The sequence below is a fragment of the Schistocerca piceifrons genome, chromosome 5, assembly GCF_021461385.2.
Source record: "Schistocerca piceifrons isolate TAMUIC-IGC-003096 chromosome 5, iqSchPice1.1, whole genome shotgun sequence".
In the NCBI taxonomy this organism is placed as follows: domain Eukaryota; kingdom Metazoa; phylum Arthropoda; class Insecta; order Orthoptera; family Acrididae; genus Schistocerca; species Schistocerca piceifrons.
In genome coordinates, this window is record NC_060142.1 from 216,948,821 (window position 1) to 216,962,494 (window position 13,674).

At 38.6% G+C, this 13,674-nt stretch overlaps 2 protein-coding genes across 4 annotated transcripts in view; one reads left to right on the forward strand and one right to left on the reverse strand.

The window, feature by feature from the left end:
• LOC124798650 (cytoplasmic tRNA 2-thiolation protein 2-A) overlaps positions 1-3,502 on the reverse strand; it is a 70,676-nt gene extending 67,174 nt beyond the window's left edge. The window contains exon 1 of the mRNA XM_047262149.1: positions 3,259-3,502. Within this exon, the coding sequence (XP_047118105.1) occupies positions 3,259-3,323 (65 nt within the window). The 5' untranslated portion in view covers positions 3,324-3,502. The remainder of the gene's footprint in view (positions 1-3,258) is intronic.
• Positions 3,503-3,578: 76 nt separating this feature from the next.
• The window catches only part of LOC124798648 (bromodomain-containing protein 7), a 155,799-nt gene continuing 145,703 nt past the window's right edge, over positions 3,579-13,674 (forward strand). The window contains exon 1 of one of the 3 annotated variants that reach the window (XM_047262147.1): positions 3,579-3,694. In XM_047262147.1, coding sequence (XP_047118103.1) covers positions 3,670-3,694 — 25 coding nt within the window. In that variant the 5' untranslated portion in view covers positions 3,579-3,669. Of the gene's footprint in view, positions 3,695-3,803; positions 3,983-4,145; positions 4,703-13,674 lie in introns of those variants that run through there. The other 2 variants (XM_047262145.1, XM_047262148.1) reach the window with 2 other exon arrangements.

Genomic DNA, 13,674 nt, shown 5'->3' on the forward strand with positions numbered 1-13,674 from the left:
GAGAGGCCAAACAAACATGTGGTTTCTCAGCAGCCTTTTCAGTAGTTGCAGAGGCAATAGTCTGGATGATTGTCTGACCTGGCCATGTAACATCAAATATGGTCTTGCTGTGCTGATAGTACAAAGCACTGAAAGCAAGGGGAAACTACATACATAACTTTTCCCAAGGACATGCAGCTGTGCTGTCTGGTTAAATGATGATGGCATCCTCTTGGGTAAAATATTCCGGAGTTAAAACAAATCACCCATTGGAATCTCTGGGCAGAAACTACTCAGGAGGATATCATCATCAGGAGAAACAAAACTGGCATTCTACAGATTGGAACATGGAATGTTAGATTCCTTAACTGCACAGATAGGTTAGAAAATTTAAAATGAGAAATGGATAGGATGAAGTTAAAATTGAAGAAATTGGGAAAATGCAGGAAATTAAAGAGATGGGACCTGGATACGTTGAAAGAACCAGTGGATGCTGAGAGCTTTAGGGGGAGCATCTGGCAATGGTTGAGTAGAAAAGGGGAAAGAAATACAGTAGAAGAATGGGTAGATTTAAGAGGAACAAATAGACCGTAAAAAGACAAGGCATAGTAGGAATTCTTAGATAACACAAGAGATATTGAATTTAATTGATGAAAAGAGAAAATTTAAAAATGAAGCAGGTGAAAGGGAACATGAACTTCTAAAATATGAGATTGACAGGAAGTGCAAAATTGCTAAGCAGGAATGGCTAAAGTACAGATGTATGGATTTAGAAGCATATTTTGCTAGAGGAAAGACAGGTACTGCCTACAGGAAAAATAAAGAGGTTTTGGGGAAAAAGAGAAGGAGCTGTATGAATATCAAAGAGCTGAGATGGTAAACCAGTCCTAAGCAAAGAAGGGAAAGCTGAAAGGTGGAAGGAATATTTTGATTGTCTATACAAGGGAGATGAACTTGGAAGCAATATTATAGAGAGGGAAGCAGAGGTAGATGAAGATGAGATGGGAGATACACTAGAAGAATCTGGCAGAAGTCTGAATGATCTATGTCAAAATAAGGCCCCAGGAGCAGATGACACTCTATCAGAACTACTGATAGGCTAGGGAGAGCCAGCCATGACACAACTCTTCCTTGTGGTGTGAAAGATGTACGAGGCAGGAGAAACACTCTCAGACATTAAGAAGAATGTGATAATTCCTATTCCAAAGAAAGCAGTTGCTGTCACATGTGAAAATTACCGAAGTATCAGTTCGGTAAGTGATTGTTGCAAGTTGTTAACACAAATTCTTTATAGAAGAATGGAAAAAACTTGTAGAAGAAGCCAACCTCGGGAAAGATCTGTTTGATATTCCAGAGACATGTAGGAATGCCCAGGCAATACTGACCCTACTGCTTATCTTAGAGGATAGGTTAAGGAAAGGCAAACCTACATTTGCAGCATTTCTAGACTTAAAGAAAGCTTTTGATAATGTTGATTGGAATACTCTGAAATTCTAAATATAGCAGGGTAAAATACAGGGAGTGAAAGGCTATTTACAACTTGTACAGAAACCGGATGGCAGTAATAAGAGTCCGGCATATGAAAAGGAAGCATTGGTTGGGAAGTGAGTGAGAAAGGGTTGTAGCCTCTCTCTCATGTTATTAAATCTGTACATTGAACAAGCAGTAAGGCAAACCAAAGAAAATTTTGGAGTAGGAATTAAAACTGAGGGAAATGAAATAAAAATTTTGAGGTTTGCCGATGACATTATAATTGTCAGAAACAGTTGCGAATGTGGAAGAGCAGTTGGAAAGTGGCCCTTTGAGAAGAGGATACAACATGAACATCAACAAAAGCAAAACAAAGATAGTAGAATGTAGTCAAATTAAATCAAACGAGTCAGGGAATTAGATTAGAAAAAGGGATACTTGAAGCAACAGATGAGTTTTTCTATTTGGGCAGCAAAATTACTACTGATGGCCGCAGTAGAGATGATATAAAATGTAGTTTGGCAATAGCAAGAAAAGCATTTCTGAAGAGGAGAAATCTGTTAACATCAAATATAGATTTAGATGTTAGGAAGTCTATTCTGAAGGTATGTGTCTGGAATTTAGCCACAGACAGAAGTGAAACATAGACAAAAAACAGTTTGGATAAAAAAAGAGAATAGAGGGTTTTGAAATGTGGTGCTACAAAATAACACTGAAGATTAGATGGGTCAATCGTGTAACTAATGAGGAAGTACTGAATAAAATATGAGAGACAAGAGACTTATGGCACTACTTGACCAAAAGAAGGGACTGGCTGATAGACCATATTCTGAGACATCTAGGGATCACCAGTTTAGTGTGTGTGTGTGTGTGTGTGTGTGTGTGTGTGTGTGTGTGTAAACATGTGAACCACCCAGGTGCCATTCTTTATAATGCACTGCCAACATCTATGAGAAGGACATGGAAACGGTTTTTAGATCAGGGTTAAAATCATTTGCTGTTGAATAAGTTAGCTAATAAGATTACTAGACCCTCATTCATTGTTGGGTTCTTTTGATTCTCTGCTGCTGTGTTTGTCTTTGCAAAGAACGTTTCTGCTGTTGGTTTTCTGTTTCAAATGCAGTGTGATACACCTCTGCTGAGAAGGGATCTGGTGCTAGCATAATTGTGATGGTTAAAGTATCGGCAGGTTTTCTGGGTGTTCATACTTTATGCTTTTTAGCAATGTTACATAATATGCTGGTGTGTTTTATTTTTTGATTGGTATTTTAAATCAAAGTTTCATGTTTCACCTACATCAATAACTGACTTAATGTGCCTTTGTACTTTTCTGCAATGTTATGTAATTTGTGCATGTGTTTTCACTTTTCAGTAGTGTTTTTACTTTCAGAATTTATTTTTCATTTATTTAATTATTGTGCATATCGTGCGCACAGTGCAGGCGATATATTTTGTGACTGCCCTACCAATCACGTACCGACTCCTTGCCCGGCTATCCTGGCTTGGATTTTCCTTCGTTTCCCCTTTGTCGCTAAGATGAATGATGGGATGACTACTTTGAATAGGTCATTTCCTGCGCTATTCTCATCCAATCATATTTTTGTTAATATTTTAGATGTATATATTATTTCTGTCGTTTCCGAGATGTGCGATATTATCGTAGCAAATGATTTGTGGACGAATGAATGAATAAAATAAATAAATAATCTAACAAGTCTTCTGCTCTCATTCTTAATACAAGAAGCTTGAGACATTTTTCTTGATGTCACTAGCTGGATAGCAATTCATCATAGACACTACAGTACGTACGGTGATTTGGTCTTCGGCTGCATGTAAGAATTCTCTCCCACATCTTCATCACCCACAGTGCACATTTTTAAGCTAAACACCTTCGAGGTACACTTAACACGCGGTCAAAAGTAAATGTTAATATACTTGACAACACGTATACAAACTTTTCATTTGCACCACGCAAATCTACACATTCAACATGTAAACACAGCATACATCATAACCTAGCTGCCTCGGATAATCACCGATGAAGATGTTGCACTTTGACCGGTAATTGCAGCTATTCTGAAAGATATCTCAGTTATTCTCACAGTGTCACCAACAACATGATGGCAAAAAGCGGATTGTTTTAAGTGAAAAAGAAAGTCTATTGAAGCAATAACACTGCAAGGCTGCTTCTTGACATATTTCTGTTCACTAGACCGAGCTATGTCTTTTGTAACTGCATTTAAAGGTAAGTGTGATATCTAATTTACGATATATGTTGTTGAAACACACGTTAAGCGCTGCTAATGATGTGTTACCAACGACGCTCAAACATTTAGTCAATTTATTATCTTTGTATGCATGTGTTTGTGAATTTGCGAGCGTTGGTCAGGTTTTTGTGATAATGGTTCGCTAATTTTGTAAAACTACATACTTCTGCCATAATTATTTTGTTGGCTGTCGACGGTGGCGTTATTTATTATGGGTTCGAAGAAACACAAGAAACATAAATCGGAAAAACGGGAGCGTTACGAAGGTAATAGAGTGTACACAAACAAGCCCGCGTATTTTGTTGCTGTCAGATGTTGCATTCTGTGGATTGTTTTCTGTTAGACTACTGGTGCACTATCTTGCCTTTGAGTATTTTGCATGCGTAGTATTGACATTGTTTTCGTGCGTAGCCGATAGTGTGGTATTGATTAAATCCAAAACTGATTGAAGTGGTATGACCCTACCAATGCTGAGACTGTAGACGAATGGCTTCAAACGTCAAAATCTCCATGACATTTTAGTTCAAGCTACGATTATAACCAGGCTGATTTGTAGAACAGCATATTTAATTTTCTTTGTGCTAATAAATGTGGGCAACTTATTGAAGGTCATCGACAGCAAAACTATGGACTGTGTGGTTTTTAATGAAATCAGAGTAAACATGATTGTATTGCATTTTCGACAGGAGTGAGGATAACGAGACTAGTAAAGCAGTGCGTTGTCACGTTAACGGCATTGGTGTGCAAGGGAAAGTGGGTGCATCTTGATACCATCGTTTCATATGTAAAGGTGCTATCTGTTGGTGTAGCAGCTAAGTGTTGCCGCAGATAAATGCTTGCAAAACTGACTTTAATGTAATATCCCGATATTAAGTGTTTGGTTGCCCTAGAGCGATATAATTATTCTGCGTATTGTAATTTGTAATGCGCACTACTGTTATTGTTGTAATCGTGAACTGAAGATAGTAACTTAATGGCCAAAAAAGGTATGTAACCAACAGCAGTATGGCATAAAGTGCATTATTTTCCTAGGGAAATGATTGTGTATTAGTAAATATTTAAAAACAGCAGTGTTTCACTTTTGCATGGCGGGAATCTTTTTGTGTGCGTTTATTCAGCCCCTCGCCTCTTGATTCTAATGTAACAGCATTCGCATTATCTATACTGCGCGTGTATTGCAATATTTAGAAATAATCAAGGACAGTGCAAAAAATATTAGCGACAGAAATATGCTTGATAGCCTACACGCTTTTGAACGGAACTCTAGTCAGGTAACAATGAACCTACAAAAAGTCTTTGATCTTAAACTGTATATAGTCATCTAATAAATAGAATGAAAGGCCAACTTATTTTTAATCCATCAGTCTTTGTACTCTACACTTAATATAGCTTGCATAAAATAACTTTGTGTTTGACATGTTACTTAATCTTTTTTTTGAGGGGGGGGGGGGGCATTGTAGCCAGAGATGCTTGCGAGATCTTACACACAATAGGCCTATGTTTCATATCCAGTTTTGACCAAACACTGGAAGCAAATTGTCAATGGTGTGTAAGGAACCAAGTGTTATTAGTTCGTATTCATACAGGCCCACTGGGTGCAGAGTGCTTGATTATTACAAAATGCACCTGTGTTTTGAATACACATCTGTAATTGAATGGCACATTTCCCTTGTATGTTTAACCAAACATATAGTAACCCATAATAGTTCCGTATCGTACTGTACCAGTTGTACTTCAAGTGATTTATGGTCTGTGATGAGCAGTACCAGCTGTCCTACGGAAGTAGATAAGTTTTTATAAATTTTCTGCAGGTATCCTGTCAATTTGTTACTCATCTGTAACAGTGTTATGTTTTTCTTTTTTAGACATTATTACAAATATATTAATAAGAATTAGATTAACCTAGACAAATTCAGGCCTGATCTTGTGTCCAAGACTGTGGATGTTACCTTCCCAAATCCACACATACTCCACAGGCCACCATATGGTATGTGGCAGAGGGTACCTTGTACCACACTAGCTATTTCCTTTCCTGTTTCACTTGCAAATAGAACAAGGGAAAAACAGTTGGCTATATCCCTGTGTACAAGCTCTAATCTGTCTAATTTTATCTTACGTGGCCCTTATGTGAAACGTATAATGGTGCCAGTAGAATCATTCTGCAGTCAGCTGCAAATGCTGGTTCTCTAAATTTTCTCAGAAGTGTTGCTCAAAAAGAACTTCGCCTTCCCTCCTGCCATTTCCATTGGAGGTCCTGAAGCCTCTCCTTAATGCTTGTATGTTGGTCGAACTTATCGGTAGCAAATGTAGCAGATTTCCTCTGCATTGCTTCATTGTCTTCCTTTAAGCTGACCTAGCGTGGATCCCAAACACACAAACTTCCAAGTGAACCACACTTCCCAAAAATTCTCCCAGTAAACTAAGTCAACCATTCATCTTCACTACTACAATCCTTATGGTCTCAGTGCATTTCATATTGCTTCACAACTTTATGCCTAGATATTTAATTGGCTTAACTGTGTCAAGCACACATTACTAATGCTGTAACCAAATGTTAAGAGTTCATTTTTCCTACTTTCCCACATTAAGTTAAATTTTGCTATATTTAGAGCTAGTTGCCATTCATCACACCAACTAGAAATTTTGTATGCGTCCTCTTGTATCCTCCTACAATTACTCAATGATGACACTTTCCCATCCACCACAGCATCACCAGCAAACAGCTGCAGACTGCTGCTTAGCCCGTCTGTCAGATCATTTACATATATAGAAAATAACAGCAGTCCTATCTCACTTCCCAGGGGCGTGATGATACCCTTGTCTCTGATAAACACTTGCCATCGAGGTCAACATATTCAAGCCACTCACATATCTGGGAAACTGTTCCATATGCTTATATCTTCATTAACATTTGGCAGTTGGGAACTGCCTGTTGCCCATTATCCATTGTTCCCAGGATATCATGAGCGGAGGACAAGCTGAGTTTCGCACAAGTCACACTTTCTAAAACTGCACTGAATTGTGGATGGAAGCTTTTCACTGTCAAGGAAATTTGTTCTATTTGAACTGCGAATATGTAATTTTATAGGTCCATTCTTGTACCCTTCTTATATACAAGAGTCACCTACCCTTTTTTCCGACTGCTTGGGACATTGCGTTGGGTGAGATATTTGCTATAAATGCAAGCCAAGTTAGTGGCCAGTGCTGCAGATTACACTTTATAAAGCGGAATTGTGATTCTTTCAGGACCTGCCAACTTATTTGCTTTCAACTATTTCAGTTGTTTTCTCCAACCACAGATACTTTACTTACTATGTCCTCCATACAGGAGTCGGTAGGATGGTGAAACGACAGTATGTTTGTGCGATTCTCTTGCATGAACAATTTCTTACGTGCAAAATTGTTAGCTTTGGCTTTCCCTGTTCCATCTTCTACTGTCACACAAGACTGGTTATGAGTGACTGGATGGGAGTCTTAGACCCATTTGCAATTTCACCTAGGACCAGAATATTCTTGGTAAAATCTGTTGCTAAGTAATGACGATGGTAATTGTAAGTTTCGTGCATTGATCTTTTTACAGACGCACGAATTTCTATTAACTTTTGCCTATTGGCATTTCACACCCATTTTTGAACCGAGAGTGCAACAACTTTTGCTTCCTCTGCATTTTTCTAATTTCATTGTTAAATCATAGTGGGTCTTCTGCATCCTCAGTCCACTCACTTGATGCATGCTTCTCCAGAGTATTGAGAGTCTTGTAAAGCAATTAAAATACACAGTGAATGCTTCTGTCTGCAGCAAGTGCCTCATAGGCATGTATTTTTACTGCATATTGTGCCCCACCTCCATTTTTCTTCTCACCTCATATTGTGGTTTCCTTGCGAGTTTCATCTGCTGATATTACGTAAATCCTACTTCATGTGCACCATTGTTGTATTTGTCCAAACCATAGTAACTCAACCTAAAGTTAGTTACTTATTTTTTGCTGTTACACTGTGGTGATTTCATTTCAAATCTCTTATTCCACGTAGGAAAAATATATCTAAAAACAAAGATGATGTGACTTAACAAATGAAAGTGCTGGCAGGTCGACAGACACACAAACATACACACAAAATTCCAGCTTTCGCAACAAACTGTTGCCTCATCAGGAAAGAGGGAAGGAGAGGGAAAGACGAAAGGATGTGGGTTTTAAGGGAGAGGGTAAGGAGTCATTCCAATCCCGGGAGTGGAAAGACTTACCTTAGGGGGAAAAAAGGACGGGTATATATATACACACACACACACACACACACACACACACATATATCCATCCACACATATACAGACACAAGCAGACATGTCATCTTTGTTTTTAGATATCATAAGTGTTAAGAAATAAAGTATTTTCATTTTATCTTAATTTTGTAAAGGGTACGGCCCTTTGAAAAATGTGTATTTCGTAAATAACTCTTTGAAACACCAGAGGGGGGGAAAAATATGTATATGTAAAGCTAACTAACCAAAGTACTGGAGACCTGTCATATAAATGCATTAAAGCTCCCTCTTAGAGTATTGAAATTTAGTTGACACCCGCACACATATGGGCTTCCTTTAACTTACATGTTTAAAATGAGAATACAAAATTTAAGTTAATTTTGTCGCTTTTTAAATTTTTTTCGTTATTTGGAAAGTCACGGAATGCCATCTTTTCTGTCATGTTACCAGATACTACTGATGTAATTATAAACATTATCTTATCAGTTGCAGCTATCTGTATTATGTAAATATTTATTACTAAAAATGTAAATTGCATTTTTATGAGATTTTAAAAATTATTTACTCAAAAACTCCCATCCAGAAACTTTAGAGAATTATACAAAATATTGTTTGGATAATATGTTAGTAGTCAATGCAAGCATAATGGGCACTATTTTTCTGTGTAAAATGTTAAAAAAATTTCAAATTCTGCATATTTCCAATCATTGAATTCCTATTGTAAAATATACTTGTTGGCAACACTGTTTCCAGCACTCTGCTGTTTATAATAAACGAGTGAGAACTTGCACATAAAACATTCTGCATTGAGTTGTGTGTTTGGTTTGAACTTTTTGTTAGATACAATGTCAGTGAGGAAATACAATACTGAGAGTGAAGTGTGTGAACTATGAAGAAAAACACAAGAAACTGGTGTTTAAAAAAATGAAAAACACTTCACAGTTGTTAGAAATCTGTCAGAGTATTGCAGAAATATCTTGGTCCTCAATTAACGATATTAGCATCACATCCTTTATGCAGGAATTGTTACTCTCACTATAGAAAGAAATTTAGCGACACTCTACCTGAATGATCCCCATCAGCTGAATGTGAAACTGATGAAGACAGTGCAAATGTTTATATTCCTGATGCATTGAATGTTAGCATTTCTACTATAGCCCCTACTTTAACCCCCTTAAATGCCCAGAAAAGGTAAGAAACACAAGAATACAGTGTGTAAAAAGAAAAGTGGAAGAAATTGAAATTTACACAAGCAACATCTTCAAAGCTTTGTGAAGTGTATAATACAGAAGCGCTTGGTGCAGAACCTGAAGATAGTGATATGTTGTTGTTGTTGTGGTCTTCAGTCCTGAGACTGGTTTGATGCAGCTCTCCATGCTACTCTATCCTGTGCAAGCTTTTTCATCTCCCAGTACCTACTGCAACCTACATCCTTCTGAATCTGCTTAGTGTATTCATCTCTTGGTCTCCCTCTACGATTTTTACCCTCCACGCTGCCCTCCAATACTAAATTGGTGATCCCTTGATGCCTCAGAACATGTCCTACCAACCGATCCCTTCTTCTGGTCAAGTTGTGCCACAAACTTCTCTTCTCCCCAATCCTATTCAATACGTCCTCATTAGTTATGTGATCTACCCATCTAATCTTCAGCGTTCTTCTGTAGCACCACATTTCGAAAGCTTCTATTCTCTTCTTGTCCAAACTATTTATCGTCCATGTTTCACTTCCATACATGGCTACACTCCATACGAATACTTTCAGAAATGACTTCCTGACACTTAAATCTATACTCGATGTTAACAAATTTCTCTTCTTCAGAAACGCTTTCCTTGCCATTGCCAGCCTACATTTTATATCCTCTCTACTTCGACCATCATCAGTTATTTTGCTCCCCAAATAGCAAAACTCCTTTACTACTTTAAGTGCCTCATTTCCTAATCTAATTCCCTCAGCATCACCCGACTTGATTAGACTACATTCCATTATCCTTGTTTTGCTTTTGTTGATGTTCATCTTATATCCTCCTTTCAAGACACTGTCCATTCCATTCAACTGCTCTTCCAAGTCCTTTGCTGTCTCTGACAGAATTACAATGTCATCGGCGAACCTCAAAGTTTTTATTTCTTCTCCATGAATTTTAATACCTACTCCGAATTTTTCTTTTGTTTCCTTTACTGCTTGCTCAATATACAGATTGAACAACATCGGGGAGAGGCTACAACCCTGTCTTACTCCCTTCCCAACCACTGCTTCCCTTTCATGTCCCTCGACTCTTATAACTGCCATCTGGTTTCTGTACAAATTGTAAATAGCCTTTTGCTCCCTGTATTTTACCCCTGCCACCTTTAGAATTTGAAAGAGAGTATTCCAGTCAACATTGTCAAAAGCTTTCTCTAAGTCTACAAATGCTAGAAACGTAGGTTTGCCTTTCCTTAATCTTTCTTCTAAGATAAGTCGTAAGGTCAGTATTGCCTCACGTGTTCCAGTGTTTCTACGGAATCCAAACTGATCTTCCCCGAGGTTGGCTTTTACTGGTTTTTCCATTTGTCTGTAAAGAATTCGTGTTAGTATTTTGCAGCTGTGACTTATTAAGCTGATAGTTCGGTAATTTTCACATCTGTCAACACCTGCTTTCTTTGGGATTGGAATTATTATATTCTTCTTGAAGTCTGAGGGTATTTCGCCTGTTTCATACATCTTGCTCACCAGATGGTAGAGTTTTGTCAGGACTGGCTCTCCCACGGCCGTCAGTAGTTCCAATGGAATATTGTCTACTCCGGGGGCCTTGTTTCGACTCAGGTCTTTCAGTGCTCTGTCAAACTCTTCACGCAGTATCATATCTCCCATTTCATCTTCATCTACATCCTCTTCCATTTCCATAATATTGTCCTCAAGTACATCGCCCTTGTATAGACCCTCTATATACTCCTTCCACCTTTCTGCTTTCCCTTCTTTGCTTAGAACTGGGTTTCCATCTGAGCTCTTGATATTCATACAAGTCGTTCTCTATCTCCAAAGGTCTCTTTAATTTTCCTGTAGGCGGTATCTATCTTACCCCTAGTGAGATAGGCCTCTACATCCTTACATTTGTCCTCTAGCCATCCCTGCTTAGCCATTTTGCACTTCCTGTCGATCTCATTTTTGAGACGTTTGTATTCCTTTTTGCCTGTTTCACTTACTGCATTTTTATATTTTCTCCTTTCATCAATTAAATTCAATATTTCTTCTGTTACCCAAGGATTTCTACTAGCCCTAGTCTTTTTACCTACTTGATCCTCTGCTGCCTTCACTACTTCATCACTCAAAGCTACCCATTCTTCTTCTACTGTATTTATTTCCCCCATTCCTGTCAATTGCTCCCTTATGCTCTCCCTGAATCTCTGTACAACCTCTGGTTCTTTTAGTTTATCCAGGTCCCATCTCCTTAAATTCCCACCTTTTTGCAGTTTCTTCAGTTTTAATCTACAGGTCATAACCAATAGATTGTGGTCATAGTCCACATCTGCCCCTGGAAATGTCTTACAATTTAAAACCTGGTTCCTAAATCTCTGTCTTACCATTATATAATCTATCTGATACCTTTTAGTATCTCCAGGGTTCTTCCATGTATACAACCTTCTTTCATGATTCTTAAACCAAGTGTTAGTTATGATTATGTTGTGCTCTGTGCAAAATTCGACCAGGCGGCCTCCTCTTTCATTTCTGTCCCCCAATCCATATTCGCCTACTACGTTTCCTTCTCTCCCTTTTCCTACACTCAAATTCCAGTCACCCATGACTATTAAATTTTCGTCTCCCTTCACAATCTGAATAATTTCTTTTATTTCATCATACATTTCTTCAATTTCTTCGTCATCTGCAGAGCTAGTTGGCTTATAAACTTGTACTACTGTAGTAGGCGTGGGCTTCGTATCTATCTTGGCCACAATAATGCGTTCACTATGCTGTTTGTAGTAGCTTACCCGCATTCCTATTTTCCTATTCATTATTAAACCTACTCCTGCATTACCCCTATTTGATTTTGTGTTTATAACCCTGTAGTCACCTGACCAGAAGTCTTGTTCCTCCTGCCACCGAACTTCACTAATTCCCACTGTATCTAACTTCAACCTATCCATTTCCCTTTTTAAATTTTCTAACCTACCTGCCCGATTAAGGGATCTGACATTCCACGCTCCGATCTGTAGAACGCCAGTTTTCTAGATCCGAGATCTGTAGAACGCCAGTTTTCTAGATCCGAATGGGGGACTATTTTACCTCCGGAATATTTTACCCAAGAGGACGCCATCATCATGTAATCATACAGTAAAGCTGCATGCCCTCGGGAAAAATTACGGCTGTAGTTTCCCCTTGCTTTCAGCCGTTCGCAGTACCAGCACAGCAAGGCCGTTTTGGTTATTGTTACAAGGCCAGATCAGTCAATCATCCAGACTGTTGCCCTTGCAACTACTGAAAAGGCTGCTGCCCCTGTTCAGGAACCACACGTTTGTCTGGCCTCTCAACAGATACCCCTCCGTTGTGGTTGCACCTACGGTACGGCTATCTGTATCGCTGAGGCACGCAAGCCTCCCCACCAACGGCAAGGTCCATGGTTCATGGGGGGAGATAGTGATAAGTGCACAAAATTTTATGTGTGGCTTCAAGACCTAAATACTGCTATCTCAGCAGCCAGCTATACTGAGAAGGTACAGTTACTGACACTGAAACAAGGTAGCTACTCTAAGCAGCAGATACAGAAATATGTACCCAATTCCTCACATTATTTGATTTCAGAAGCTTGTAAAATAAAGATTGAGAAAGGTATTTGGGCATGCCCTGTTGCTTACTGTAGGCATCTGTTTCAAGATGATACACTTATTATTGCTCTGTAATATTACCTAAGTTATGACAAAGCTTGCAGCGAGCAAAGTCCTAACAAGTCTAATGTTATCTCTGTTAGTGAAAATGGTGGAAAAGGTAAAATGATACATGAAAAGATCAATAAGAGAAGCATATCTCCCAATGAAAAAGGAGAACCCGAATTTAAAAATTGGTCTCACAAAATTCTACTCCTTGTGACCAAAATGGGTAAAATGAACTTGTTTGTTTCACCATAAGCAGTGTCACAGGAAAGAAGGAAACAGAGCTGGACCTTATGTTTTCTTGTATATATTGAGAGCTGCAAGATAAATGTTGGTTGCAGGAGTGTGCACTGTGCCTTGGTGCTGTTGAAGCATTACTCCTACAGGATACTGACTGTGACATACCCTATGCATTTTGGGAGGAAGGAGAGTTGGTGAACAAGACAGTAGAGCCAGACAAGTTTGTTACAGAGGTTAAGCATTGGATCGTGAAAGGAGTAGCTCATATCATATCTAGAGGATTGAGAGAAAGGCCATAGCATAAGTAAAATCAGCCACATCCCAGAATACTGACACACAATAGTTCCTCATTTTAACTTTGCTGAGAACTGGTCAGTTGCTTCACAGAACAAAATTCAAAGTTACCACTGGCATGCATCACAGGTATTAATATTCACTTGCGTTGCTCACTTTCTTAGAACATCACACTATTTTGTTGTTGTCAGTGATTATCTCGTTCATGACAGTGGACTTGCATGCTATGCTGTCAGCATGATAATTGATGACATAGCATCTAGAGACCATGCATTTCCTAAACGTGTGTGTGACTGATGGCGCAGCACCTCATTTTAAACACCGT